Here is a 27,851-nt window from a genome sequence, read left to right as displayed (position 1 = left end):
GAAGAAATGGTATGAAAACTTTAGTTACACTAATAACTAGCAAAGTACACCCTGTTATTTTGAAGCTAGAATGCTCCACATGGAAAAGTATGATCTGTTATTCTATGTTAGAAGACTTCACTAGTCAGTTTGGGATCATTAGCTCTACATAGACAAGTGCAGTGGTCTATTATGTTTATATGCTAGAAGAGTGTTCTTCTCTCAACTAACCATAAGGGGAAAAAAAAGAACAACAACAACATAATTACCTCATCTATATAAGGAGATTTACAAAGTAACAGCCAATACTGCTGCATCAGAAGACGAGTCTGCATTTGGTCATTTTCCAGCCTTCCTGAATTTTTTCAGCTGCACAAAGAGGTTGTCTATTAGTGATCACAATGAACTTCAAAACAAAAATGAATCAAGATACCACATCATTAGCATCTGACTTCTCCTATAGCATACCTCATCTCAGGCATCTGGTGAACTCAATTTCAAGTTTTAGCACACACCATGCATCTTTAATTTTCTTTCTATGGTCTAAAGATGGATTTCACAATCTCCATGGCAACACTTTCAGCTGCACTTTTCGTTCCAATCTTCTCAAGGCAGAAAACAAGAGCCTGTATTGTTTCATAATCAGGAAAAATACCATTTGCTTTCATCATGGCCAATAAACTACGAGCTTCACTAATATTTCCCTCTTTACAGAATCCCCAAATGAGCATGCTGTAAAGTATCAAGTCAGGCTCCAGACCAGCATCCAACATCTTGTGAAATCGAACACTCGCATCGAACATGAGTCTTCTTTTGCAAAAACAATTAAGGAGAGCACTCCAGGTAACAACATCAGGTTTTATCCCATCATTGCTCATGCAACTCCATATGTGAAATGCTTCTTCCAAATTACCTTCTCTAGAACAACCGTCGATTAAATTGGTATAGGTGACTCTATTAGGAGTAAACCCTCTACTAACAAGCTCATTAAAAATTTCTCTTGATTGCAGGATGGCCCCTCTCTCGACAAGTCTATGCAAGATAATGTTGTAAGTGGTGACATCTGCAGTCACACCATCTTTTTCCATCCTATCCTTCAACTCGTATGCCTTCTGCATATGACCCACGTTGCTGTAACCATCGATCAATGTGTTATAAGCGACAACGTCCAGTTGAATGCCCTCCAGTTTCATCAGACTAAGTATGCTCTCTGCACCGGGAAGATCATGTCTGCGACAATAGCCTTCTAGCAATGTTGTATATGTCAAAATAGTCGGCCTAATCCCTCTTTTCAGCATAAGAGCAAATATCATCAATGCCAGCTCCACATCACACCCTTTACAGAAACCATCAATGATAGTCGTATAATTGGAGCAGTCAGGAGCCAACCCCTCCTGAAACATCTGGTCCAACAGCTTGAGAGCTTCTGCCATATTACCATTCCTGCAATACTCCATTATAAAGCTATTATACAGGAAAACATCAGGAGCTCCATTTAAGTAGTTCAAGAGATGGTCAGCTTCTGCAAACCGTCCAGCTTTGCAGTAACCATCAATTAGCAAAGAAACCAAAACATTGTCATGAGGTATCCCTAACTGCAGCATTTTATGCAAAAGCATGGTTGCCTCTTTGAGGAAGCCCCGCTTGCACAAAGAATGAATCACTATAGTATACACAACAACATCAGCTCGACCACCGTATCTCTGCATCTCGAATAGCAATTTACAGGCGCGTTCGAAGTGACTATGAACAGCTAGTTCAGATATAAATAAGCTTAGAATGGACTCTCTTGTGTCAATGAATCTACTTGGTATATTCATGAACACTTCCCATGCCAAGTTGAAGTCTTTGCACTCAAGTAGAACCTTAATGAAAGAATTATACACCCACATGGGCGGAAACAGATCGAGTTTCCTCATATCCTCCACTGACTTAACCATCACCTTTGTCATCTTTTTATCTGCATAACACTTAACAAGCATGCTATATACGATTTCAAGAACTTTCCTACTCCTGCTAGTTTCTCTCAACGCATCAAAAAGCAACTTTTGCATCTCATCACTGCAGTGATCATCCGAATCGCTAACGATCCTCATGAGAAGAGTCACAGCGATGTGATTCATATTGCCTAAGACGGCAATGTGCACCATAGTACTAACTGCGAGGATGTTATGCTTACGGCCATTACACCTCTCCGAGAACCGGAAGAAGTAGAAAGCCAACGCCGCGTCGGAGCTCGCATCGAACAAGTCGTTGAGAATGTCGACAACATTGCGCTCGTCAAGCTCGATGCTGGAGGAGCCCAAATCCCAACCCCGGAGCAAGAGGCAGGTGCGCATCCTCTCCCTCAATTCGCTTACAGAGAACCATTGTCGAGAAAAGGAGTACCTTTTGGGGGAATCCGAGAGATGGAGAGGGGGATAGCTGACCCTTTGGATGACTCTGCGTCCGCGGGGCGGGGGCGGGGGTGGCGGTCCCGGTGGTCGTCAGGGTAGGAGGAGGAGGGGTCGCTGTCGTCTGAAAGGAGGGATGGGCAGGGAAAGGAACGGCGTCGGCGGGGGAGTAGAGGGAGGTAGCCGTAGGAGGACTGCCGCACGGTGCGCCTCCATGGGAAACACAGCATCGCGCGCGGCGGCGGCGCCGGAGTCGGGGTTCGGGACCTCGAAGGCCAATGGAGTGAGTTGGTAGCTTGGGTTCGGTTTAATTGGTCCGTAAGATTTGGGCTTTGGGCTTTGGGCTTTGGCTTTGGGCTTGAGTCTGTAAACAGAAAGCCCATTTAGATCCAGTTGAAATCTTTCGAAACAGTCCCTCGAACTTTTAGATTCAGACCCAGTCGAAACTTGAGCTACAACTTTATTTAATTTTATATTAATATTTCTCAATTTCGTTGCCTGTTCATATGCGTAGAAAAGAAAAGTAGAATTGTTATCTGAACAGAGATGGAACACATCTCCAGTCATCTCTCCTCATATCTTCCATTAGACAATCAGCTAATAATACATAACAAAACTAGTTATTACAGAGACGTGTCTTCTAGCTTTCCTTCACTCCTTCTCTCTATCTTTGAGTCCTCGACAGTCGACATGGATTACAAAACCTTTGGATCCTCAACAGTGGTCATGGATGACACACATCATTCACTATGCAATCAAGCCTTCGAACACATGATCATTTCCTAAATATTTTTCTGCTCCCCATGCAAAGCACACAGTTCGCAAAAGAGTCTGGATTCATCTGTAGCAGAGACCGAAGACACCTCGAGCTGAGACCTCGCCACTTTATTTTCATTAGATCATCAAATGGAGGAGGTTGAGCCACATCCTGTCACCACCAACTTGCTCTTAAACTAAACTCCATCTGCACTTAAAAATATATCAGGCATCACAGTACCTTTTGAATAGAAAGCACATGGAACAGCCACATCCCTTGCCTATAAATGATAAATCCATATGCTTTCACTTCTCACAGTTTCAGCCATCAAGTTGGAGGCAAGGCAAGAGGGTTTTGAGAAATGAAGGTGAGTGATAAATTTTGGGTGATTGATTGTTTGATTTCTGTTTATAAACTAGGTGAAGTTATTAATTTTGGTTCACTTTCCATGTGAAACATGTGCAACCTATTAAGCCATGGATTAGATTATATATACACACCTAAATGACAATACACTTGTTCATTGTCAATCCAAGATATAGTAGTGTGGAGGGGTCTCATTGATATTCATACATATTCAATAGTTGAATTGCATTTTGATTTGATTTTTCATGTTATAATTTCCAGCTTAAAACCCTGTTTATTTCTTTTATTTAAACTGACAGTTTCAAACTGTATATAAGTTGGTTTCCGTTTGAAATGTTCAAACCAAAATATTTTGATCTGATTCAGAATTTTGGTGTCATTTAGGGACTTCGGTGGATAGTCAAGACTCTTAACAATCACAAAAGAGGTGCCAAGAGCCAGTGCAACTGGGAATTACATGGTGATCTTTAGATTTCAATACACGTTTGCATCAAGTAGAATGAGTGATTTGAATTGAGTACCTGATGATGGTTGTTCCTTGTTAATTCTGCCCTGCAGGATGCTCCGCTGAAGAAGGCAAACCCCGCGATGCACTGATGAACTGTCAAGAATGTTTAGGATCTGATACCGGGACAGAAATTGGCAAAATGTGCAAGAAGAGTACTGAATTCAGAGTTTTGGAGGATGCTAACTGTGAAAGAATAATGTTCTATGATGCATTGCGGATGAAACTTCTCGAAAGCCTTTACTACGATCATCACCAGCAGTTTTCCCAGTCTGCGATCGAAGAGATCTGGCAAACATTGCATCAGTTGTAGCCAACAATGCAATTTTATGGACTGTCAGCTCTGAGATAGTGAGGCTGGTGAAAAAACATGCTACATTGAATTGTACAATATCAACTAGAAATCGTTGGATTGCATTACTTACTTTCCCTTGCAAAGACATTAATTTTCTGATAGTTCCTTTTCGAACATCGACTGAAAGTGAAACCCTCTCCACTGAGCTTTGTATTGTCGATCCCTGTTATTGAGTGAAAGATGATGTTACAATAGTAGTTAACTAAACTAATGAATAATAGAATCCACTACTGTATTTGACATAGTATAATAACACCTATTGAGCAAATGAAAACCAAAGTTAAGTACTTAGTCCAAATTACTTAACAAACAGGCGTAAGAATTAGATCTCCTCAATTGGAGATTTGAGTTTGGGCATATAATATCACTTACTGAGCAAAAGGAGCGGAAGATGCACAAATACCAAACTGCAAAGAACTGACATCCAGGATAAATAATTGATAGCAAGATCTTGACTGAACTGATCACAAACAACATATCGAATACGAAATAAACTCATGTGAGCTATGTATCTCATAAAAGGATCAGTCAATATATATTGTTGAGAATGTAATTTCCTTTCTGACAGCATTTCTTAAGGAAATTTTGTAAGCAGTGTTACCTCAGCCCCTGTTCCAGGAGAGCATGTCAGGATCACCTGAACAATTCCGTATACACTAGCCTCCAGGAACAATCCTATAAGGAGAATTACAAAGAATATTGTATCCCTCTTGCAAGTAATAGAACAAGCATTGTACATGAGGAACAGAAGTAACACATGAGACTGCTACCTGGATTTGCTTTCCCATCTATCTGGTACATAATATGGAATAAGAGTCTTCTAAATGATATACATATTAAGGGATTATTCGCATTCTGTGTATAAGCTAGACTATGGTGTATGAACAAGATCATGAGCAATTTTTCATTGAGTGGTACAATTACAACGATCAAACAAACTCTCAGGCAAACTGCTCTGAAGCAAATCAACTGGCGATGGTAAAGAGCAAAACTAAATTACCATTCTGAATTGCATATACAACATCATCCTTTCTAATTTTTCTAGGAGACAATCCCATGCTAAGTTTTTTATTGCATGCGACTTCTGCCATCAGTTTTGCTCCAACAAAATTTCCTCAACTTCTCCAAACACATGATCTTATACAAATTGAATACGGGCTTACATTTTCCACAACAAAGTATCATTTGCTGTACAAAAAATATACATTGCACTCAAATACAACTAATGCTTAGTTGCTGGAAAAAGTTCAAGCCGAGGTCTTCCAGTTGTACAAAAACTGCATCTTAATTCTGTCAGCATTAATGATGTGCACCTTCAGAAGCTTCACAAATTGCTTCCAGATTTTTTGTTGCTATCCAGGACATTGCAGAACGAACGCAAGTGGAAGTGATAAAGAAACAGGCATCGGCTCCCTATGAGAACACATCTTTTGGAGGTTTCTTGAATCCATCACCTGGCCTGTAAACATCATATCAAATCTTTCACCATGGAACATGCTTTAGAAGTAACCATAAATTTGAACTCCCCATTATCTCATGTTTTCTTAACGAAATATTGGTGAATAATAGCAAATTACCAATGTGAGCAGAGTTCCTGATCCAATGGTTTACGTCAACACTGTTGGTTAGAGTAAGATTTTTAAGATGGAGAATCTCACGAAACACAGATGAGAGGAAAAATAAAGGACCTACACAATCATTTCTCACACTAGAAAGGAAGCACAACATTCTGCAATTAAGCTCAAGATACAATGCAACCATTTATGTGGGCCTCTTGTGGCCATATTACCTGGTCCTAAATTTGATGACCACATATCAAATTCAATTTCCAAGTAAAGGACATCATAAGAAGGAAAGTTTAACAAACACTAGTGATGCACAAGATAATTCCAGTAACGTATATCACTATTACGACTAAAGAAGGTAAGACAATGCAAGGCTTCCAACTAATAGGTCTTAATATATATGTATGTCAAACATGCATGCCCATTTAACTCAACAACAAAAGTTGTGCTTAAAGTTTCCCAATTAAACAACCTCAAGAGCTGAAGATAAGAGATTCACCAGCATGTCATATTTTGTAATTACGAAAAGAGTGCAAAGAGATATAGGAGAATAAATGAAATGAGAAAGCATGTCATATATGCACTTCTCCTTTACAAATATAAGTGATTTAATAAAAACAAAACACATCTTACTTAGAAAGTAGAAACAATTAAATTGTATTCCTGAACATAAAATCATCCATGTACAAGTCGAAAACAGTTGCTTATTGTTAGTAATGAAAATACATAAATTTGCAAATGAAGAACATATTGGTCAAATTTGTAATATGCTAGCAATTCTGCAATCAATAGACAGGAATATATTATGCCAAATACAAATAAAAAAACAAAACAATGGTAAAAGTTAATTTTAAGGTTAAAAATTTTGCATATTTCTTAAGCCTAGTGTAACATATCAAGTAGTCAGAAAATGTAAGCAACTTTAAGCAACTATCCTATAACAGCAGAAGGAAAGAGAGATACAGAAGATTTAGAAAATTTACCATAGAACCATTGGACTCCCACACCAGTTATAAATCCCAAGCATAATGACTTCAAAATCTATCACTTCCGACAGTGTAACTGGCTACATTGTTAGTTTCTCCACGGGTTCGTCTACCACCCCATAATCAATGCTCAGTTCTCTCAGTGGAGGTATGTTCTCCATTGCGAAGATCATAACATGAGGATACAGCAAATTATTATGATCAAATAGTACAAATTGTGCAAACACATTCGGTCTGCAACTATGACTCAGATAACATGCGACATTCCTTGATCTTGAAACATCAATTGAGAAGTCTACACTCGGCATCATAGGATAGTTAGGTGGAACATATTCTGGATTGACATCAGATATGTCGCCCCATTCAATCCATCTTCCTGGAAACTGGCCAGGGTGTACCAGACAATGGCCTTTGGAGGCAAGAATCTCAGTTTGTTGGCTAGTGAGTACAATGCCACTGAACTCACAAATGAATGACCCTGCTCGAATAAGATCCAGTGATCTCACTCCCCATCCTGTCTCATTTGAACGAAACACTTCCAACCGATGCTTCACCCCCTTTTGGCTCACTCGGTTGGGACAAGTTGGTGGACAACTGCATGAGGGGCCACACTCATATATCAATGGTTTCCCTCTGACAAGAAACCCATTTGAATCATATGGAAATTGCCCTCCATTTTTCATCACACAGAAACAGCCCACTGTGCAATTTGAAACACATGCACACCCACTTCCTCCATCAGCATTTGCCTTACCTTGAAAAGCTTCAGCTGGGAAAATTGGTCGGAAAAGATACTCAAAGAGTGATGGTTCCCGATCATCATCAATGTCATTAAACAATGAGACAGGGAAGTTCTCCTTGCCTGTTGAGATATCAAGACTCACGTAACCAGTTGGCCTTGCACTCAACGGATTTACCTTCAACTCTTCCGCAAACTTAAGAATCTCACTACCCATCTCCTCCTGGCCTTCAATTCTCAACAGCTTGTACTTGTAAATGCCAAACCCTGACTTGCCTACATCCATCCAACATTTGACGATCTTGTAAAGGCCGTCGTAGACATAAATCTTTCCTCCAGGGCTGTGACGAGACCTTATCCCACGGATCACACGAATTTCGATGCCATAATTCATACTCCGTTCCAGAGCTAGATTTCCCCCTTCCAGCTTCTGATCCATGCTATGCTTGAACATGTTGGGACCGCGGCCACCATGACCAGTGTAGACAAGCATGAGCCCACTATCCTCGTCATCCTCGTAGCCGCCTGATACAATAATGCTTGTGGCAACGGGCTCGCCGGTGGCACTTCGACTAGCTGGAACGTAGTCGATCCCTGCCTGGCTCTGCCCATGCAAGCCAAGGACGCAAAGCTCCATGCGGAAGAAGAAGATGTCACCGACCCCGATGCCGGGGATGGAACCGATGATCCTCCGGTCACGGTTGAGCCAGAGATCATGATCGGCCATGATGGTCGCGGCCTTGAGGTCGGGGCGGGTCCTCTTGCCCCAGATCGCCTCAAAGGCCTCACCTTTCTCCTCCTCCTGGAGGAAAAACACCCGCAGGGAATCAAACGTGATCCGGGTTCGGCGGACGATGTCACGGAAGTGGAGTAGGTCGTGGATGTTCAAAGAGGAGGCGCGAACCATCTCGCCCGACCGAGGCTTACGCTTCTTCCGGGCGGAGACGACGGCGTGGGAACTGGCCGACGGATCTGGCGGGGCGGGGATGATAGAAAGGGGGTTATGATTGGCGGAGGAGGCGGCATAGAGATGAGCAAGGCGGAGATACTCGGCGAAGAGCGAGGCGTTATCATAGCCGGAAGCGGGGTCGATCCAGGTGCTCGGACTCGGGCTAGGGCTAAAGGTGGGGCTGGGAGGCGGTAGGAAGGGCTCAAGGGGAACCGTCGGGCCGGTTACGGCGGCATGGAGATCGTCCACAGGCTCGGCTTTAGGCTCGATCTTGGGAAATGGGACGAGGTTGAGATCCGGGGTGACCGCCGGCGAAGACGGCGGCGGTATCATCGCAGGAATGCGGCTCGGCAAGGTTCCCCTCGATTGGGAGCGGAGGAGACAGACTGTACAGAATCTAGAGAGAGCGAGGGGTAAAATGGGAACTATAACGATGTTAGTCCCCGCAACAAAAAGAGAAAAAAGAAGGACTTTTTTGTAAATCGCCCCTCAAGATGATGTCACGAACCGAACAGGATTCAGGCTACCTGGAACATGTTGCTATGCAGTTGGTCTTATTCAGGGCTCCAGCTTTTTCTTTAAAGAATTTTCCTGCGCGGTGTTTCGGATGACGAAGTATGGCGTCCTCACCGATTTAAACAACACCGATATTTGGCTGTGTCACTGACTTAGGATTAATATATATCGGACTCCATCGAATGAATCGCCCGCTCCAGTCACAACTTAACTCACAATTACTTTGTTATTTCAATTGAAAAATAAAATAAAAATTAATTATCTTACAAAATCAGTGGAATCCATCCACCCAACGGCTCCACATGATCAATTCCACGATCATCTATAAGAAGGTAAATTGAGAAGTTGCAGTTGATCATGACGGAGAAAGGCATGGTCTCAGCTTCATCAAGATTCGATTCTTGTCAATTTCAATAACTCTGTTCCGTCGTAACCAACTCAACTATGTCTCGAAGATAATTCTTTTATCAAATATTAGTTATATAATGATTTATATAAACCTTCATAAATATTCAAGATCTCTACCAAATCTAAATATAAGATTATTTTGATATGATCTTAAACATTTAGGATTCTTCACATTGGCACCCTATTATTTTATTTAGGAATCATTTGAAGAAAAAAAATTAAAAAGAAAACTGTTAAAACTTAAAACAACTATTATAGTGTAAAACAATTCAATCAAATTATTTGTAACAGTTAGGACTATAATAATTACATATTATAGCAATTATATTCAAAATTATTACAAATCATAACAACTATAATCATAACTTTTATAATATTAAATAATTTAAATAAAATTACTCATGATAATTATAATCGTAATTTTATATACTAATAGAATAAAAATATTTTTAAAATAAAAGACAATTTAAAAAATAAGAATAAAAAATAGAGCACCACAATAAAAAATACCTTTTTGATTTTCAACTATGATTATTATGTAAAAAAATATAAGTTTCAATATCTTGTTTGACTTTCATCTGTTTCCCTATGAATTTACAATTTCACCCCTCATCTATCGCCAAATTCCTCAATATGGGTCAAGAAATCGAGAGAAGAATTGCGAAGCTGCAGTTGGATTTAGGGTTTATCGATCCGGGAAGATCAGGATCAGGTAGAGGTTTAATTTGGGTGCGAAAGGGTTTATCGATCTCTCGATCTGACGGCGGAGCAGAGGATGGGGCGGTGCGCCGGCGGCGGCGTCGTGGTGCTGTTCCCGTTCATGGCGCGCGGCCACATCAACCCCTTCCTTGACCTTGCCCGTCTCCTCTCCGCTCGGTATCCCTCCCTCTGCCTCACCCTCGTCACCACCTCCGGCAACCTCCCCCTCTTTCGCCGCCTCCCCCACCCCGCCTCCCTCCGCTTCGCCGTCCTCCCCTTCTGCCCGTCCGACCACGGTCTCCCTCCCGACGCCGACTCCACCTTCGCCCTCCCTCCTCACCTTGTCTCCCGAATCTACCACGCCGCTGAGGCCTCCCTCCCCCCCTCCTTCCGCGCCCTCCTAATGGATCTCCTTGACGACGAAGACGAATCATCCCCTCCCCTGCACTGCCTTATCGCCGACATGTTCCTCGCCTGGACGGTCCCCATCGCCGAGGAGCTCGGCGTCTTCCAAGCCACCTTGTACACCTCCGGCCCCTACGCCATGTCCATGTACAACTCCTTATGGATCAGTCTTCCGCACGCCGACGGCCGCGATGGTGATGACGACGAGATAGCCGTCCCCGGCCTCCCCGGCGTCACAGTGCGCCGCCGTCAATTAGCTCCCAATGTGCGCTCCGCCACGTCGACCGATAACCCGGTCTCCCAATTCGTGCTGCGCCAGGCGGAGTTCTGCCGCCGCTCCCGCGCTACACTGTGGAACACCGCCGAGGTCATCGAGAAGCCGTACCTCAAACTGTGGGCGAGGTCGATGAATCAACCGGTGTACGCGGTGGGCCCCTTGTTCGCCGTCGCCTCTGCCGGCGCTCGGAGAGCAGCCACGGACGACTACGGCGGACTCGCCGCGGAGTGCCTCGCTTGGCTGGACGAACGCGCGCCGGAATCGGTGGTGTATGTTTCATTCGGATCGCAGAATAGGATGCCGCAGGAGGAGATGCTGGAGCTGCTGGCGGCACTGGAAAAGCAGGGTAGGCCGTTCCTGTGGGCCGCCCCGGCGGCGGACCAAGCGCCGCCTCCGGAGGCGACGACGGGAGGCGGCGGTTTGGTGGCGAGGGGGTGGGTACCGCAGGCAGAGATCCTGGCGCACGCGGCGGTAGGGGTTTTTGTGAGCCACGGCGGGTGGAACTCGGTGCTGGAGAGCCTCCGCTTCGGGGTGCCGGTGGTGATCCGGCCGATGGGAGGGGAGCAGTTCTGCAATGCCAAACTGGTGACGGGGATCCTAGGGGCAGGGGCGGAGGCTTCGGGGGGAGCGGAGGCTGCGGCGGCGGTGGCGGAAGTGATGGGGGAGGGGGAGAGGGGGAGGGAGGTGAGGCGGAGGGCGAGTGAGATCGCGGCGGGGCTTGCGGCCGCCGTGGCGGAGGCAAATGCCGGCGGCGCCGATGGCATGGGCCCCTCGCTGTGTGCGTTGGACGAGTTCATCAAATCGGTTACCATGTAGAAAGTCGACACGTGCCCACTTCCTGTGCCATCTGTCGCACCGGACTTGCACGTGAACTGTGTTTTCGTTTATCGAATAAAATAATTACTTATTATAATGCAAATGGTTCTTCTCGGTTGGCCATCTGAGACGATTTACTGTCGATGCTTTCATAAATTCTTACAAAACAAAATATATAAATATAAATATAAACAATGAGAATAATAAAATTAAGAATCGTTTTAATGATATTATTATATATCTTAAGGAGTTTTCTTTTATTTTAAACATATTCAATATACAATTTTTACTTAAACACACGATAACTAAAACACAACATTCCATTTGCAAAATAAACACAAGAAAAAGGAAAGGAAAGGGATTAATTCGGAATTAAATCCCCTCCCATGAGCCAAGCATCAGACTTGCCTTACATCCTCACACATCTTCATCTTCGTCTTCTCCTTCATAGCGGATTCCTATCGAGCTTCATGATCTCGATCGATCAATCTTGAAGTGTTATGGGGTGAGGCCTTCGCCAAGTAATCGGGAGAAGGCAATAGCAATCAAGTTTCCACCAAGTATAATATAAACACATAAAGGAACAAGAGTTAGCAAAGGATGATTCATGGTTCCACTTCTTATGAGAAGAAAAATGAGAATGCAATGAGGGTTACAACTCATATTTTCCGAATAAGTTATTGGCAACCATGGTTAAGCTGATTAAAGAGAGTATCGTAGGAGAGGGATTCAATAGCTAGTATGGCTAAGGATAACAAAAGTACCTTTTCCATTCGGCTTAATTATATTTTAATTTGTGGAATAAAAAATTATGGAGACCATGCTACATGTGTTTCCACAAGGTCGTTTGTGGATTATGAGTTTGGATGACACGGTTCTTTGTCAATTTGACACATGTTAGTTGGACCTTTTAATCATAGATTATTAGCTCGTATGGTATAATGGTGCATAATGGTCAGAGATCGATTCTAGAAGACAATGATCTGAAGTTAATCCTGACATGTGTCTAATGTCTATGTATCTGCATAAACCTCTCTATATATCTGCAGAACCAGCTCTAAGAGAGCTGTTAAGGTAGTAAATCTTTTTTTTTATTAACTATAAATTATTACACCAATCAAAGAATAATATTATTTGGAGTAGGTAGTGTGAGAAAACAAATTAATTTTCTCTAGAATAACTCACTTAGATCTTACTTCAAAAATTTTTCTTATAAATTCATTTGTTTAGTTTGTGATCTTCATATTTATTATTGATAGAAAATTTTTATAGGATAGAATGAATCACTTTAAAAATCAATTACTAATTTATCTGAATTATAAAAGGAAAAAAATCTGAATATCTAATATAAAAGAGACATGAAAAATCTAGACAAAATATCGTGTTTTTTTTCTATCAACTAGTGCTCTGACAATGACACCACCAACTGAAAGTGGAGAAACAGTGATTAGAGTTTTCTTAACCCTAAAAACATAATTAATGGACTTTAATTATCCTCAACGAACAAATGGATAATATTAATAATGTCGCCTACTCACTAATTAGGTCCTTGTCACATGCAGATTTAAAATTAATGGATGAGAAAGTGAAATCTCTAAAAGAACAATTATTTTCTTAAATTTTAAAAAGCGGTCGAGATTAAATTTAAATCGGTCGGTTCGGTCTGATTTTAAAATATTGATTTCAACGAATTTGAGAAAAAATGGTCAGCGTCATGGTCAACGCTCTCTCAATTCGTCGTCCAATCATAATGATTTTATCTTTCCGTGGACTTCAAATACGATGCGCCGCGGAACATCATATGATAAACAGTTCCGTTTCGCTCCCCTAATGACGTTCAGAAACCTTATGATATGTGGAACACGTTTATTTAGGATGTTCCGCCGGTGAAGTGTTCGTCTCCACCGTCGATTACGACGTCGGCGAGTTTTTCGCCGAAAGGGAAAGCGAACTGCGAGCGGATGCATTCACGCCTTGGCATCGTGGTCGAGCCGCAGCCAAGCCTTGATTCGGCATCGTTGAAGGAACATTCGCCTTTGATGCCTCGATCGGCAAGGACGGGTTGGTAATTGATCGAGAGAAGGCAAGGCGATTAATGGGGGTTGACAGGAGGCAGAAATCGATCGTTTTGGTGGCGCAGGGGGTGTATTGTAGCCATTGATTGCCGGCGATGGAGAGGTGGAAATGGTTTTGTTGGAGCCGAGGAATGGCTCCCCGTGCCAGTAATTTCGAGCCGGAACCCTACTCCCTCCCTTGCCCGATGCCTGATTGGCCACAAGGTGAGTTTTTTCCCCATCATCTTTGAGATTGTGCCTAAATCTAATGCACCGATTTCCGAACTCACTGACGGTCTTTTTGCTTCCTATTTGGTGGTTCCTTCTTAATTTATGCGATATTTGATGTGCCTTCGAACACATTCCAAACAAATTCTGTCTTTTGGGGCTTGATCTTACGATCGATTTGTTTTCTTCCAATGACTATGTTTTATTTTTTGACGATTTTTGGAGAAATGGATCCAGTTTTGCTCCTTCAATCTGGTCAAGGACGCTCTTTTTGCACGCCCCTTGGCAAATTTTGCACTGCTTCCTTTGGTTGCACTTGCAACAACAATGATTTCCCCCTTCCCCAACAAATGCATAGCTTTCAGTAGTATTTATTTCCTCACTTGATTTTCCTGAGGAATTATCTTTTTTTCCTTACTTCTCTCAGTTTCGATCGGTAGCTATAGTTCTTTTAACTGTAAATCATCATCATCATCTTCTTCTTCTTCTTCAACATCATCGTAAAGCTTTGTTCTTTTATCCATGAAACTAACCTTCCTAAATGCATAGGATGCAGAAGTGAGTCTGTTTTATCTTGCTTGGACTTTACGTGCTCTAATGCTAGTTTTTTAGGTGGAGAGTTTGCTAAAGGATCAATATGCATTGGGGAACTTGAAGTTGTGCAAATTACTCGGTTTGAGCGCATCTGGAGTTGTCTTTCCTCGAAAGAAAAGGGTAACAGAGCGATATTCTACAAGCCCTCATCTATACCAGAAGGATTTTTCAGCCTTGGTCATTTTTGCCATCGCTGTGACCAACCTCTGCACGGTTTTGTTCTTGTCGTGAGAGAAAATGCAGCAACTAAGCACTCAACTGGCCTACCAGCTCTTGTGGAACCAGTAGACTATGCACTTATCTGGAGTTCAGACGACTTTAGCGACGACTACGATTGCGGTTGCGGTTACTTCTGGCTTCCAATACCACCCGAGGGGTATCGAGCATTGGGCATCTTTGTCACTAGTAGACCCAACAAGCCCTCCATTGGAGAAGCTAGATGTGTTCGAGTCGATCTTACTGATTCGAGCGAAGCTCATGAATTAATGATCGATTTGGAAGCAATTTTCCCACATCTCCCTTGCCAAGTTTGGAAGACGAGACCTTCTTCTCGCGGCTTGTTGGGAACAGGTGTTTTGGTAGGGACATTCTGTTGCAACACTGACTCGAGCTCTCAAGACAAATTGAGTGTTCATTGTTTGAAGAACTTAGATTCTTCTCTAAATGGGATGCCGAATTTAGAACAGATTCATGCTCTCATTCAGCATTATGGCCCGACCCTTATGTTTCATCCGAAAGAAGTTTATTTGCCTTCTTCAGTTTCATGGTTTTTCGAGAATGGTGCTACTCTTCATAAAAAGGATGTTAAAGCAGGAGAGCTCATAGATGTAAAAGGCTCAAACCTTCCATTAGGTGGCCAAAATGATGGTGAGTACTGGATAGATCTCCCCGACGACGACGATAGGGACAATTTCATCAAGAAAGGAAACATAGAAACTGCTGAACTTTATGTTCATGTGAAACCAGCCCTGGGAGGCACTTTCACTGATATTGCAATGTGGATATTCTGCCCCTTCAACGGCCCTGCTACGATCAAAGTCGGAGCAGCAAACTTTTCGCTGAGCAAAGTCGGACAGCATGTTGGAGATTGGGAGCATTACACTCTTCGTATAAGCAACTTCAATGGCGAACTTTGGAGTATATATTTCTCTCAGCATAGTGGAGGAGAATGGGTTGATGCATCTGGCTTGGAGTTCCTTGGAGGCAATAAGGCAGTAGTTTACTCCTCAAAGAGTGGCCATGCGAGCTTCCCTCACCCGGGAAACTACCTCCAGGGCTCGGAAAAGCTCGGAATTGGCATCCGAAACGATGCTGCTCGCAGCAAGTTTTCCGTCGACTCCAGCACTAGGTATCAGATTGTTGCAGCAGAGTATCTTGGAGATGTGGAAGAACCATTGTGGTTGCAGTACATGCGAGAATGGGGACCGACTATAAAGTACAATTCAAGGTCAGAAATCGATAGAATTCTGAGCTTTCTACCATTCAGGATCAGGAATGCAGTGGAGAATATATTCAACAGTCTTCCTATGGAGCTATATGGAGAGGAAGGACCCACAGGGCCCAAGGAAAAGAACAACTGGGTAGGCGATGAAAGATGGTGAACTGAACGATCGATGATCTTCTCCTTCAGGAACACGACGAACACATCAAGGTTTCATAAACGCCAAGTGGTCACAGAATGAGAGTTGCTTAATTTCCATCGACCATTGCACTGCCGCAATTGTATGATGATTTGTGATCAACGCAACGGTGGCTCGAGCAGATCAGGGCCTTAAGCTCAAGATCTTGTCATGCAGTTTTGTTTTGTTTTCCTTGTTTCTCCAGTGCTGGCTCTGTTTTTGCTTTTTTTGGAAATTTGGTTCGAGTATCATTCATGTAGATGATCGAAGCAGTCGACAATTGCAGTTCGTTGTGTATTATGAGAATTTGATCTAACTGTAATCTATATATCCATTTTGGTTAAATGAATACTGCATGTTTAGGTGATTCTGGCTCATATTCTTGTTTTTATTTGGCTTTTACTACAAAATTATCTTGCAATGAGTTTGAGAATTAACATATCATCAATCAATCAGCCAAACATGCACCTTAATTAGCGCTGTTGAGATTCCTTAAAATTAAATAATTTAATCCTTCACAGAGTAGAATATTCGCTACACGACAATCTACCAATCCACCCATTCAATCCTGTGTGTCTTCCAATTTTCTGGCACTGCTCATCAGTTGACTTTCCCACCCAAAATTAAAAATTAACAAAAAATAGTAATGAAAATCTTGGAAGAGAAAAAAAAAAGCAATGGAAACAGAGTCGAAGCCACTTCTGAGTTTGCTTTCCATTGCTTTATCGTTCATCATGCACTACTTCTCTTCATAAAAAAATAGAGAAACTGCCAATTGAGTTCGAACTTTCTTTTCTCTCCAAAAAAAAACAATTTTTATGTTACAATACGAGTAAAAATCCAATTTTGGTGTACTTTGTAAAGGAAAGATCGCATTTTGCCGTTCAACCCCATGGTCGCCCAGCAGGTGGACTTCCCATTGCTTCCTTCCTTGGCTAGTCCTTTTCGCCTTCTCACCAGCCGCTGATGCTTTCATTGACATTAATGGCGGATCGGGCCGTTAGACTTGTCGACGTCATTTGATTGCCGTTTTTGTCTCTTGCTCAATCCTCAGCGAACTGTTCCTGTTCAATGCTCGAAGCAGAAACTGATGCAGAGAAGTTGAAACAGATACACTCATCTCATCTCCCTTTACAATTCTAATTCTGTTTCCCCATTCTCTTCTTTGTTTGTGTCTGCTTCCAATTCCTATCCTTCGGATTCTTCATTCTTTTCTCACCCCCCAAAAAAAAAAACCATCCTTTTCCTGCTCTGCTTGTTGATCCTCTGATTCTGGCTCTATGAATGGTTAAATTTCAGCATGTTGATGGAGAAAGATGGTCTCACGTTCAATATCTCAGGTTTGCAATTTGATTTTTTTGTTTGCAAGAGTTCTGTGAACTTTTTTCTCTTGAGCTCTCACGCTTTGACTTTGTTATGAATTCTACGATTTTCTCCTTAATTATCATTGCAGCATCACAGCCATAGTTCATGCGGTTTCTGAGTTCATTATGGAAAGCAGTTCTGAATCTAGGAAAGATAGATATTCAAATATTAGTTGTTTGGAAATTAAATACGAGTCGAAAAGATTATCGACGAGCCAGTAGCTTTGCTTTTGCATCCCAAACAACCAAAATGTACTATAAGATTAAGGCAGATGCAAAGAACATTGCCTTGCAGCCATGAATTGAGCTTCCATGAGTGCATGTTCAGTATCATCAACCACCAAATTAGGAGGATAACTCAAAGTATGAACAATGGGGAAGGATGAGATTTTCGTATCGGTTGTTCGATCGGGAAATGTAGTCATGATACCTTCTTCAATCATGCATGATTCTATAAAAGACATGGTGAAAAGAATGAGTCTCAAGGAAACCTCATTGACTAGATTAACAAGTGTCAAAGAAAAGAGAATGATCAAGATCGACAAGGCTTTAGATTCCAAAAACTTGACTGTTTCTTCGTCTAACTACTCCGCATCACCTACTTCTTGTTTTTCAACAGCACTTATTCACTGTGTTTGGGAGAGTGATCTTCCCTATTTCGAGTTTGTTTCGGATGATCATAGAGGTGAAGCTTTTGTGGCAAGTCCTGTGGAAGTCAAAACTCCGGCAAACAAGTCCTTGGATTACGTTTATATCTTCCAATTGCCGAACAAAAGTGTAAAATTTAGTGATGCTACTTCACATGTTGTTGGGAAGATGACAGTGTCAAGTTCTCTAATTGTGAGCTTGGACAGATCCAAGTTCATGGAAACCGAGTTTGTTTTGTTTGCCGCGAATGGAGAACAATTGAAAGAAAAAGATACATCTTCATTGCAATCCAAAAATCTCACTGAGATACTGCCACCAAGAAGTTCACTGAAGCACAATCCTAAACACAAGTTTGGAGGATCCAATTCTGATCAGTTTAAGTTCCTACAGCAAACAATCAACGAATCGGAGCCCCTTACGAATGGCCTTTTACCGAATTTTGAATCAGCCACAATAGTTCTCCGAGATTACGAATACAAAGGCTCATCACAAGTTGAACCTTATGGTGGTTGGGGCCTCAAGTTCCTTGAGCAAGCACCATCACAAAGTCACAAAGAAAGACACAAGGATTTGAATGTTCTACTTCCTGCAGGACTACATGGTGGACCAGTTACAAAACACGGCGGTCCGTTGAGTCTCATCGATCGATGGAAGTCCGGTAGACACTGTGACTGTGGAGGTTGGGATGTTGGGTGCCCTTTGACAGTGCTGAAAAATGATTCAGTCTGTTCCAAGGCTGATATGGAAGAGGACTCCAAGCCATTTGAACTTTTCATAGAGGTAGTACATATATAAACTTTCTTTGTTTTGCATGATCAATCGATCGATCGATTTAGATTATATGACTAAATATTCATGTAATTTTCAGGATGAAAAGAAGAGTAGTGATCCAACTCTCAAACTGTTGAACATGAGCAAAGGGATTTATGTTGTGAACTTTGTGCCAACTCTATCAGCTCTCCAGGCTTTTGCCATAGCAGTTGCTTTCATCCATTCTCAGACACCAGATTTGTGTCCAAAGTTGTAGTACAATTCAACCATATTGCTACTTTTTTACGAGCAATTAGGATCGCAATTGTGATGTCGATCGAATTACTTTGAATCGTTTATGGTGTTTAGATTATAAACTGTTGACGACTGGATGAAGTTTAGGCCAAAACTAGAACTCACTCGACCATAAAGAGTTTCACAAACTTTTTTGTAGCATTACTCAGAATCAGTTCAATCCAGCAATCCAATTTCATGAACATAAAAGAGTTTCATTCAAAGGCAATCTTATTCCATTGAATTATACTCAATTAATCATATTTGATAGATCTAAGATCAAAAGAAGAGAACAAAAAGTAATTAAAAAATGATAGAAATTGAAAATTTTCTTTTCCATTAGATCTTCTAGCTAAGTAATTGGCCAACTCAGAATCAGTATCTCAATCTTCTTTTTAATTTAATTAATAAATTAAAGGGGAAAAGAAAAAAAAAGGGACAAAAAACCTCAAAGAATCTTTCATAGATTAAAATTGCAAAATCATGGCCAATCAATTGAGAAGTGACACATGTTTTCCAGAAACTTTTTAAATAAAATGGAGAACAAAAGGAAGAATCCACTTAGCTTCTCCTGTCTCAAATCGAGTAAAATTTTCATTTCAGTTCAGAATTTAGTTTCTTTTTTTTTTAAATGTATTTAATCTCTTACCATTTCACTCCTTAATTATTATCTCTGTTAATTCACCACTTTCATCAACTCAAATAATCATATTATTGGTAGAGTTCTTTTGGCTATTTTAAAATTGTGAAGGATACTTTAGAAAAAAGGAGTAAATTCTGGGCCGAAATGATTTTTTAAAAGAAAGTAATGGTCCACTGAGAAAGAACAGAGCAAAGTCGTGTGGAAAAGGAATTTCCCTACTAAAAAAAGGAACTGTTCTTGGGAATCTCACCTAGTTGGAAGCCAAAATGCAATGTTTTTTTTTCTCTTTCTTTTTTTTAAATATATAAATTTTTTTATAGAAACCAAAAAAAAAATTTGTAAGTTGGATCTGACTCATATTTTTGTGGAGTTAGTCGGTTTTGACACTATGCTAAATGTTAGTGTTGGTGTTGGGTATCTTTCTTGATGTTTTGATGTGTAGACTATTCAATGTGATAAAGCCTATGTTCGTTGGATCGAGCTATTCTTTCTCGATCGATCCGATGTTGATCTTTCGCGAAAGTAGACTAGCAAACAACTTAGATTCGAGGAGACAAGAGTTTGTATGTGTTTTTATTTGTGTTGCTTAGGCCGAAACAATCTCTCTTGATGGACTTAAATGCTTAATGTACTCTTATCTTAATTATACATAATTACTAAATATTATCTTTTTTTATTATATTAAGCTGTATTAATCGTTATTTTAAATTTCAAAGAACTTAAATATCGAGTTTTTATTTAGTTAAATGGCTTCATTTTAATTGTCTAGAAAACTAGAAAACTTAAAAAGGAAGGGCATTCTTAGAAAAATTATGATTGGTAAATAATTAAAAGTAGGGCGTGATTCGGTTAAAAATTCAGTCTGGGCTAAATTTGGTAAAACTCAATATTAGAGGGGCTTATTTTGGAGTAAGTGTCTTTGTGATTTTTACCCATTTCAAAATATCACAAACTAAATTTTAGAAAAGATGCGGGGGTTTATGAAAAATAAATTCCCTAATATGAGAAAATTTTCTCATAACCAAATCTAAGAGGTGGTAATTGAAAAAGAATTTCTCTTCCGACTATTTTAATCGCTATCGGCAGGAGCCGTGTTGAAGTTGGCGCCGGCGTTCCTCCATTCGTGTTACCTCTTCGACGACGGCGAAGGCGGCGGCGGCGGCGACGACTCCGTGCGCTCCTGCTTCATCTTTTCTGCCCTACACCTCAATTCCTGGCCTTTCCTCCTTCGAATCGTCGCTTGTAGGTGTGCACGCCCAGAGGGCAACTCGAGCCGGCGTTTGATTCGGCTTCTTTTGGTGTCGGCTTTTCTTGCGCCTTTGGAGCGATTCGGCCGTGGCCCAGGAATATTTTCTCATGTTGCTTGCTTTATGGATAAGAATATCGAAAGGTCAGCTCGGGCCCTGGATTTCTTCGTTCCTTGTTCTCCTCTATGGGAATCGATCTTAGTTTGGGAGGTTTTGGGGCTCTCTCTGGCTGCTCTACGCTTGATGTTTCCACTTTAATCGCGGTTTATCATTTTCGATCACTTTTTGTTTAACCGATAAGATGAAAAAAAATTCCTATCTTGATGTCTAGGATTGGTACGAAACAACTTAGCAATTTGTGACTTCTTATTTTGCCTTTCCGGGTCTTGCTTATATTCGGAGTCATAATATATATTTCCCCTTGTGTTATTTGATTGGTGAACACTAGTTTGGAAGATAACTCCCGAAAGGATCTTTCTTCTGAATTTTAGTTGAAGTCTAGTCTAGGTAAGGAAAAATAACTGTTTTCCCCCCCTTGGATTCCTTTTCTGTACATAGCAAACACTCTTTGATTAGTGATCATGCTATTGATATGTCCATGACGATGAAATATAATAGCTATTCTCTCTCAATTGTCTTCTGGATTGGTATACTAAAAGACGGATAGGAGTTCAGACAAACCCACTTTTCGTGTAGAATCCTACTGTTAGCGCTCCTATGCTGGTGTAACAAGCCAATCTAATTCTGTGATTGATGCTGCTTGCTGAAAGTGTTCTTCCTTGAGAAAATTGACGGACTTTGTTCTTACACCCATGGCTAGGGACTTTTTTTCTCCATGTCCGAAGTTGTTTTAGGCTACAGTGGCAGCTAGATATCTGGTGTTGGTTTTCGGTTTAATTATGTTGGTGTTGTCTTGTCCACTTTTTATGTTGACTTTTGAGAAATATTGTTAATCCGATTGATCTTCTTATAGAAATCTTTCATTATTGTTAGTGATTCTATATTTTTGTTGGTGATTATTATAAAAATATACCATGGCATCAGAAACTACTCCTAGTTATCTATAGTTACAGAGTCTATCATGACGCTTTTTGATAAGAGAATTAGTATGGCTGTGTTACCAATTACTAATTAAAGTGATACTTGTGCATGTATTTGTCTGGTGCATTGAACTCACCAAATTTTACATGTTTGAAGTTTACATCTTTAACTTTGTCATCAACTTGGGCATCTAATAGTTCTCATGATTAGCAAAACTGAGATGATCTGTGTTTCAACTAGTAGAATTTATGGGTTTCTTATTTTTCCCACATTATGTTGCTTAGTTTTAGCATTTACTTATATCTGTTATCAACTACTTTGCAATGAAGTTGGGAAATTCTTACCCTAGCTGTACTTTGGCAAACTGATTAAGATGATCTTTGAACTACGGTAGACAACTTCCACGAGTAATTTTATTTTATGGTCAACATGTCTGTCTGCAGTTTAATTTAACATATATTTGATCAATTCATGAATTATAATTTTTTACCTCAGGTCTATGACATACATTTCTTTTTTAGTAATACTAGATACTGCATAATCTGGTTATGTGCTTAATTACCCTTTTTCTAGTATTGCTTATTGCCATGGAATAACCTGATAAGACTGACATTTTGGGATTTTTAATCTGATTCTAAATGTAAGGCGAAGGAAGGTGAGAAAGGGCAGGCAGGCAAGTGTATCACATTTGACATTGTGGCATGAATTATCCTCAGCATGTTCTTTGTCCTAGCAATGATGAGGCAAATAGGCAGAGCCTGAGGAGTAGAGAGGAACAAAGGGAGAGAGTGGAAGAGGGTGGGAGGAAAAAGGTAGAAGAAGATGAATTAACTAAAAAAGCTAAAATAAATTTTTTATTTAGAAAAATGCCAACTGAGTGTTGCAGAATGCTTTGCACTCACCTTCCTCAAGAAATTTGACGGGCTAATTTGAATGACACAGTTAAGTTCATCAGCACAGCAAGAAAATCTTGTACATTTTAAAAATTGAGTCTCTTATTTCATTTATTGTTTATGCAATTAGCCCTATGTTATAAGAACCATTTTGCTCCTGGTATCTTTGTTGATAGTATGCCCAGATTTATAACAGGAGGTTTGCAATAGGCTTGCCTATTGCATTAACAGCATCAACATCATTAGTCTGAACTACATAAATCATATTCTCCACACTCTCGATAAGGCTATATTAACATCAACAAGCTGGTAGTTCTAATAGGCTTCAATAGGTTTATCTATTACATTCTGACATAATATTTTCTGGTTCTAGTGAGAATTTTGTTTATTATTTTTATGCTACCTGACAGAAGTTTATGACTAAACTTTATTCTACTTTTCTTCTGACATAGTTGTATTGTTACATGTTCAAGAAAAATTGCTGATGTATATCCTTTTTTGTCTATAATAAGCGCTTGTCACATGGAAGTAAGTTTTACAGCTGATACTAAATATTTTTTATTGTTTTTGTACAGACAATGCATAGATGGAAAGAAATGGAAACTCGGTTAGCATTTCCAGCAGGGAAGGTAACTGTTGAGCAACTCTGTAAGTCTGGAAATTCTGGGTTTATCTCATCGTCTCTACCTGAGTTACCAGTCACTGTTGAAGAAAGGTTCCCTGAATTACCAGATTCCCAACAGATTCCGATGGATGAAATGGGGAATCTCTTAGTTTCTCCTTACAGTCCTTATGTTTCCAACACTGGAAATGCTCAAAATTTGCACTCATCACCTTCAGGATTTTCTTCAGTTTTTCATTATCCTCCAATACTTCCCCATGAGAGACATGGAAATACAAATAGTACTGCTATTAATGCGGGAAACTCATTGTCAACCTACTCATACAAAGGAGCTTTTCAAGCATCGACTGATAACTTCTCCAAAAATTCAGCTGAAGTGGCCTGGAGTCTAGATTCAGTTCAGGGAATTCTTAACTCAGATGATGACATTACTGGGAGCAATCCTATCCAAAGTAGCTCGGTTCTGATAACTGATGACCTTAATAAGCAAAAAGAATGGTGGAACAATATTGAGAATGAAGATTGGAAAGAGATTCTTAACGACACAACTATTGTTGAATCTCAATCAAAGGTTCTTGCTTTATCTATTAGCTAAAGAATTTCTGATCATATCATCATAGCATGTTAATAAAATATTACTCTGTTCATTTCATGATATTTAGCATTGATATATTGTTGAAAATGATTTATCTTCCTATCATGTAACAACTTTTATTTTCTGGTTAAAAAATTATAAGACAGTTCCCTGCCCAAATAAGCTATAAGAGAGTTGGTACTATATTGATACAAACTCGTATGACACTGTGCAAGTTCATTTTCACTTGTTGTCATTGTATATATAGTTGTTTACATATTGTATTATTACTTAAGAATAATTTCTAATTGATCTGGGTTCAAATGTGAACAAATTAATTTTGATCAATGTAAAACAACATATGGAAGGATAATATTGATTGACTCTCCCCCTCTTCTTTCTTTGCATCTGCGTGAGATTAGAGAGATCATATGACATCAATCCAAAAATAAAAGAGGACCCGATGATGGGATTTTTTGGATAGCAATCATATGGTGGTGTGAGGGGGCAACAAGCAATGGAAGGAGATAAAGTGCAATGACAGATTGAGTGGACCCCAAGATGATGAGAAGAAGAGGAAGAGAAGAATATCTAGTAGATAACTCACCCTTCTTGATTGCAGTCAGAGTTCGTTTAATAGGGTACAAGCTGAATCAAAGGCAAATATGACCTATATGGGCCATACATGATTGGTATAGTGTAGCAGGAGTAAAAAAAGTAATGTTTGCTTGCATTAATCTAGTTTCAATTTCGGCCCACTAGATTAACGATAAGTTTCTGCCATCCCAATTGACAGATAATGGTGATCTGAAACTATGCTAAATATTACACATGGACTTAAGTCACTGACTAATGTAGTTGGATAAACATCTCTGATTGTTTCATTTATACACAAACTTCCATAGAAAATTTACGCTAAAGTTCTGTTACTTAAGGTAGCAACTGATCTATCTCTAGGTTGTGTACCTGGCCGCACAAACTTCCCCTAATGTATCTGTTCTCCATCCACAAATTTATCAGCCTGTTCCATGCCATTCTGGAGATCTTATAGCTGCCACTAGTCCATCGTCCACTACTACAGTTGCGGCCAAGCCGCGTATGAGGTGGACTCCAGAGCTACATGAATGCTTCGTAAATGCTGTTGATCAGCTTGGTGGTGGTGAAAGTATGCTCCATCCATTATCCTAGTACTTTTTTTTTATTGTTTTAATTTTAATTTCAATTTTTATCTTCATCATTTTATACTGTACGTTCAGAAGCTACTCCTAAAGGAGTACTGAAACTCATGAAAGTGGAAGGTTTGACAATATACCATGTGAAGAGTCATTTACAGGTTCACTTGTTTGTCCTATTTTGAATAATTATCTACTGCATGGTATTTTTTCTTCCTTGCTTAATAGTTTTCATCCTTTTCTATTTATTTCAGAAATACAGAACAGCCCGCTATAGGCCAGATTCATCAGAAGGTTGGTCAAAGCTGTTTGTTTTCTGCGTCAATTTGACCATATCTTCTGATAACATTTATTCATTTTATTGGATGGAAAATTTAACAGTTACAAGATGTAACAGAGTTTGGTTTAATTAGAATATGTTTTCCTTGATGTAACAGGGATGTCTGAAAAAAAAACAACTCAGAGTGAGGAAATCCCGCCTCTAGATCTGAAGAAGTAAGTTAACTTTTGCCTCAAACGATATGGTGCCATCTATTCAGCATTTTAAGTAACTCATTCTGTGTGTTTGTTGTTTTTATTTTGAGAAACAGCTCATTCTGTCTTGAGTACTGTCAAAAGAGAAAATGAGTGTTAATTTGAAAGAAATAATAATCCATTTTATCAAGAATTCACCACTTTTGGTTGCCTTTATTTTCTAAAGGATCTAGGGATATGGTTGCTAACTCTTAACTTGTTGAATGTAAATGCATATCGTTTTTCTTGCCTTCAACCTCACTGATATTTATAAATAGAGAAAACGTTACTGATTTCCAACCAATAATATCCAAGTAATGGGTTCTTGTTCAATGCCATATTTTGTTTATACATCTTGTCCATTATGCTTATGTTAAATTATTTGACGTTCATTTTGGTTTTGAGCACATTTTATTAGCAATATTAAATGAAACTTCCTTTCTTCTTACCACTTTATTGTAATCTTAATAACAAATCAAAGAATAAGTAGCTACATCTTATCCCTGCTTTTCTAGTCATTAAGGCAACAAGCAGTCTTGTTGAAATGATTCACCTTGTGACACATCTTATTTCAGAGGTATTGATCTAACTGAGGCATTGCGGCTCCAGATGGAAGTTCAGAAACGCCTTCATGAACAACTTGAGGTATCTTTTATAATTGAGTTATGAGCATGCTCTTGCATTGTTCTATTTCCTTTTTTCTATCTTTGACATGATCCAGGGGATAAATTTATGAAATTTTATTTGGTATTTTTCTCAACAAACTTTCATCACACAGTATGTGATTTCTATGTACATGAGACAGATGAGTATGATGCTCAACAATGACCTTTAGGAATATGACCAAGGATGGAATTGGTGATCCCCCTAGGTTTTGGACAGGTTCTTTTCACAAAATGTTGTAATTTGAAATGAGATTTGCAGTCGATCATTGATTCCCACCGAATTTGAAATTTGAATTGGCTGTTGCATGAATGTTGATTTTACATCTCACTTCAAAAAACAAGCAGCAGCTACTTCTATTCTATATGAATCTTATCGCTCAACTCACAGCTGCATCGTTGGTAATATTCTTTGCTAGTTCTATACCAGCAACAGCTAACTCTCTCTCAATATTTTCAACAGATTCAGAGAAATCTACAACTCAGAATCGAGGAGCAAGGGAAGTACCTGCAGATGATGTTTGAGAAACAATGCAAGTCAACCATGGACAAATTCCACGCTCCTTCCACTGCAGAAGAGCCATCAAGCGTATCTTCTGATCCGATTGACATGGCTGCGAAGACCGATACCTGCATCAACTCAAAGGGAGCAGAAAGTTCCAAGCAAGCAGCTACCAAAAGGAAGATGCCAGAGCTTGATCCTTCAAATCCAAGTGCTTCTTCATCCGCCAAGTCTGCAAGGGCCGAGGATGAAGAGGCATGAATTCCGATATCTCATGAGGCCGAAAAACTCTTCAGCAAAGTTATTTATCATGAAGAGCCACTAACAAGTTGACATTGAAGAATTTCTTGATGATTATGGCCAGTTTTTTAGTGACAGGGTGTAGATTTTTCAGAGTCTCACCTTGAGATGGTGTCATGAATAAGGATTCAATGTGACATTGTGAAGGATGAAGATTAGTCTTTTTGTTTAAGACAATTATGCTATAAAAATGTTGAATAGAGATATTTATTCCTTCAATAAAAGTGTCAATGCAGCAATTTCTATCTCATATCTGTTGGTGTATTTTGTTTCATAAAAACTCAAAATAAAAAATATATTTCAGTTTTAATTTTATATTTTCTTGTTATTAAAATGATAATTCTCCTCTTTCTTCTGTTAAAATACTAAAAAAGTAAGACTCCTTGCTGACGTGTCATCCCCATCAGTAGCCGTCG

General features: G+C 40.0%; 5 protein-coding genes and 1 pseudogene across 9 annotated transcripts; 4 read left to right on the top strand and 2 right to left on the bottom strand.

Annotated features, from left to right (window-relative positions):
• Positions 1-303: 303 nt before the first annotated feature.
• On the bottom strand, positions 304-2,602 carry LOC141820848 (uncharacterized). Its single transcript, XM_074708208.1, is given in 3 exon segments — positions 304-348; positions 448-2,428; positions 2,431-2,602. Coding segments are annotated over 2 exon segments (2,085 nt in total). The 3' UTR covers positions 304-348; positions 448-515.
• A 2,763-nt stretch (positions 2,603-5,365) lies between these two features.
• Positions 5,366-8,974, bottom strand: LOC141815773 (histone-lysine N-methyltransferase family member SUVH9-like). 2 transcript variants are annotated; one of them, XM_074703666.1, is made up of 3 exons: positions 6,904-8,974; positions 5,933-5,973; positions 5,366-5,814 (listed from the first exon to the last, which is right to left on the bottom strand). In XM_074703666.1, exon 1 carries the CDS (start codon positions 8,925-8,927, stop codon positions 6,987-6,989), a length of 1,941 nt encoding a protein of 646 aa, XP_074559767.1. In that variant the 5' UTR covers positions 8,928-8,974; the 3' UTR covers positions 5,366-5,814; positions 5,933-5,973; positions 6,904-6,986. The 2 variants fall into 2 exon arrangements, with proteins under 2 accessions (XP_074559767.1, XP_074559761.1); XM_074703660.1 differs by lacking the exon at positions 5,933-5,973.
• Positions 8,975-10,195: 1,221 nt separating this feature from the next.
• Positions 10,196-11,808, top strand: LOC141822143 (UDP-glycosyltransferase 92A1-like). The gene has a single exon (XM_074709575.1). It carries the CDS (start codon positions 10,294-10,296, stop codon positions 11,713-11,715), a length of 1,422 nt encoding a protein of 473 aa, XP_074565676.1. The 5' UTR covers positions 10,196-10,293; the 3' UTR covers positions 11,716-11,808.
• A 1,900-nt stretch (positions 11,809-13,708) lies between these two features.
• LOC141821756 (hypothetical protein At1g04090-like) lies at positions 13,709-16,559 on the top strand. The gene is made up of 2 exons (XM_074709114.1): positions 13,709-13,994; positions 14,610-16,559. The coding sequence occupies exons 1-2, from the start codon at positions 13,886-13,888 to the stop codon at positions 16,190-16,192; spliced, it is 1,692 nt and encodes a 563-aa protein (XP_074565215.1). The 5' UTR covers positions 13,709-13,885; the 3' UTR covers positions 16,193-16,559.
• Positions 16,560-17,454: 895 nt separating this feature from the next.
• LOC141816352 (uncharacterized) lies at positions 17,455-19,249 on the top strand (annotated as a pseudogene).
• Positions 19,250-21,021: 1,772 nt separating this feature from the next.
• Positions 21,022-27,685, top strand: LOC141821798 (protein PHOSPHATE STARVATION RESPONSE 2-like). 4 transcript variants are annotated; one of them, XM_074709164.1, is made up of 9 exons: positions 21,022-21,299; positions 22,843-23,009; positions 23,666-24,283; positions 25,307-25,451; positions 25,543-25,619; positions 25,713-25,752; positions 25,896-25,953; positions 26,547-26,616; positions 27,097-27,685. In XM_074709164.1, exons 2-9 carry the CDS (start codon positions 22,899-22,901, stop codon positions 27,394-27,396), a joined length of 1,419 nt encoding a protein of 472 aa, XP_074565265.1. In that variant the 5' UTR covers positions 21,022-21,299; positions 22,843-22,898; the 3' UTR covers positions 27,397-27,685. The 4 variants fall into 4 exon arrangements, with proteins under 4 accessions (XP_074565265.1, XP_074565264.1, XP_074565266.1 ...); XM_074709163.1 differs by having other exon boundaries at positions 25,244-25,451; XM_074709165.1 differs by lacking the exon at positions 22,843-23,009 and having other exon boundaries at positions 25,244-25,451.
• The last annotated feature ends 166 nt before the right edge of the window (positions 27,686-27,851 follow it).

This window comes from Curcuma longa, chromosome 2, assembly GCF_044706935.1.
Source record: "Curcuma longa cultivar G26 ecotype Majalengka, Jawa Barat chromosome 2, ITB_CL_G26_1.1, whole genome shotgun sequence".
Lineage (NCBI taxonomy): Eukaryota > Viridiplantae > Streptophyta > Magnoliopsida > Zingiberales > Zingiberaceae > Curcuma > Curcuma longa.
The sequence above is the reverse complement of the archived record's forward strand: the minus strand, read 5'-3'. Positions and strand labels throughout refer to the sequence as shown.

Coding starts and splice junctions, on each gene's coding strand:
- LOC141815773 (XM_074703666.1), bottom strand. CDS start 8,927: ATGATACCGCCGCCGTCTTCGCCGGCGGTCACCCCGGATCTCAACCTC.
- LOC141822143 (XM_074709575.1), top strand. CDS start 10,294: ATGGGGCGGTGCGCCGGCGGCGGCGTCGTGGTGCTGTTCCCGTTCATG.
- LOC141821756 (XM_074709114.1), top strand. CDS start 13,886: ATGGAGAGGTGGAAATGGTTTTGTTGGAGCCGAGGAATGGCTCCCCGT. Junction 13,995..14,609: donor GATGCCTGATTGGCCACAAG/GTGAGTTTTTTC, acceptor CTAGTTTTTTAG/GTGGAGAGTTTGCTAAAGGA.
- LOC141821798 (XM_074709163.1), top strand. CDS start 22,899: ATGAATTATCCTCAGCATGTTCTTTGTCCTAGCAATGATGAGGCAAAT. Junction 25,620..25,712: donor ATGTGAAGAGTCATTTACAG/GTTCACTTGTTT, acceptor TATTTATTTCAG/AAATACAGAACAGCCCGCTA. Junction 26,617..27,096: donor GCCTTCATGAACAACTTGAG/GTATCTTTTATA, acceptor TATTTTCAACAG/ATTCAGAGAAATCTACAACT.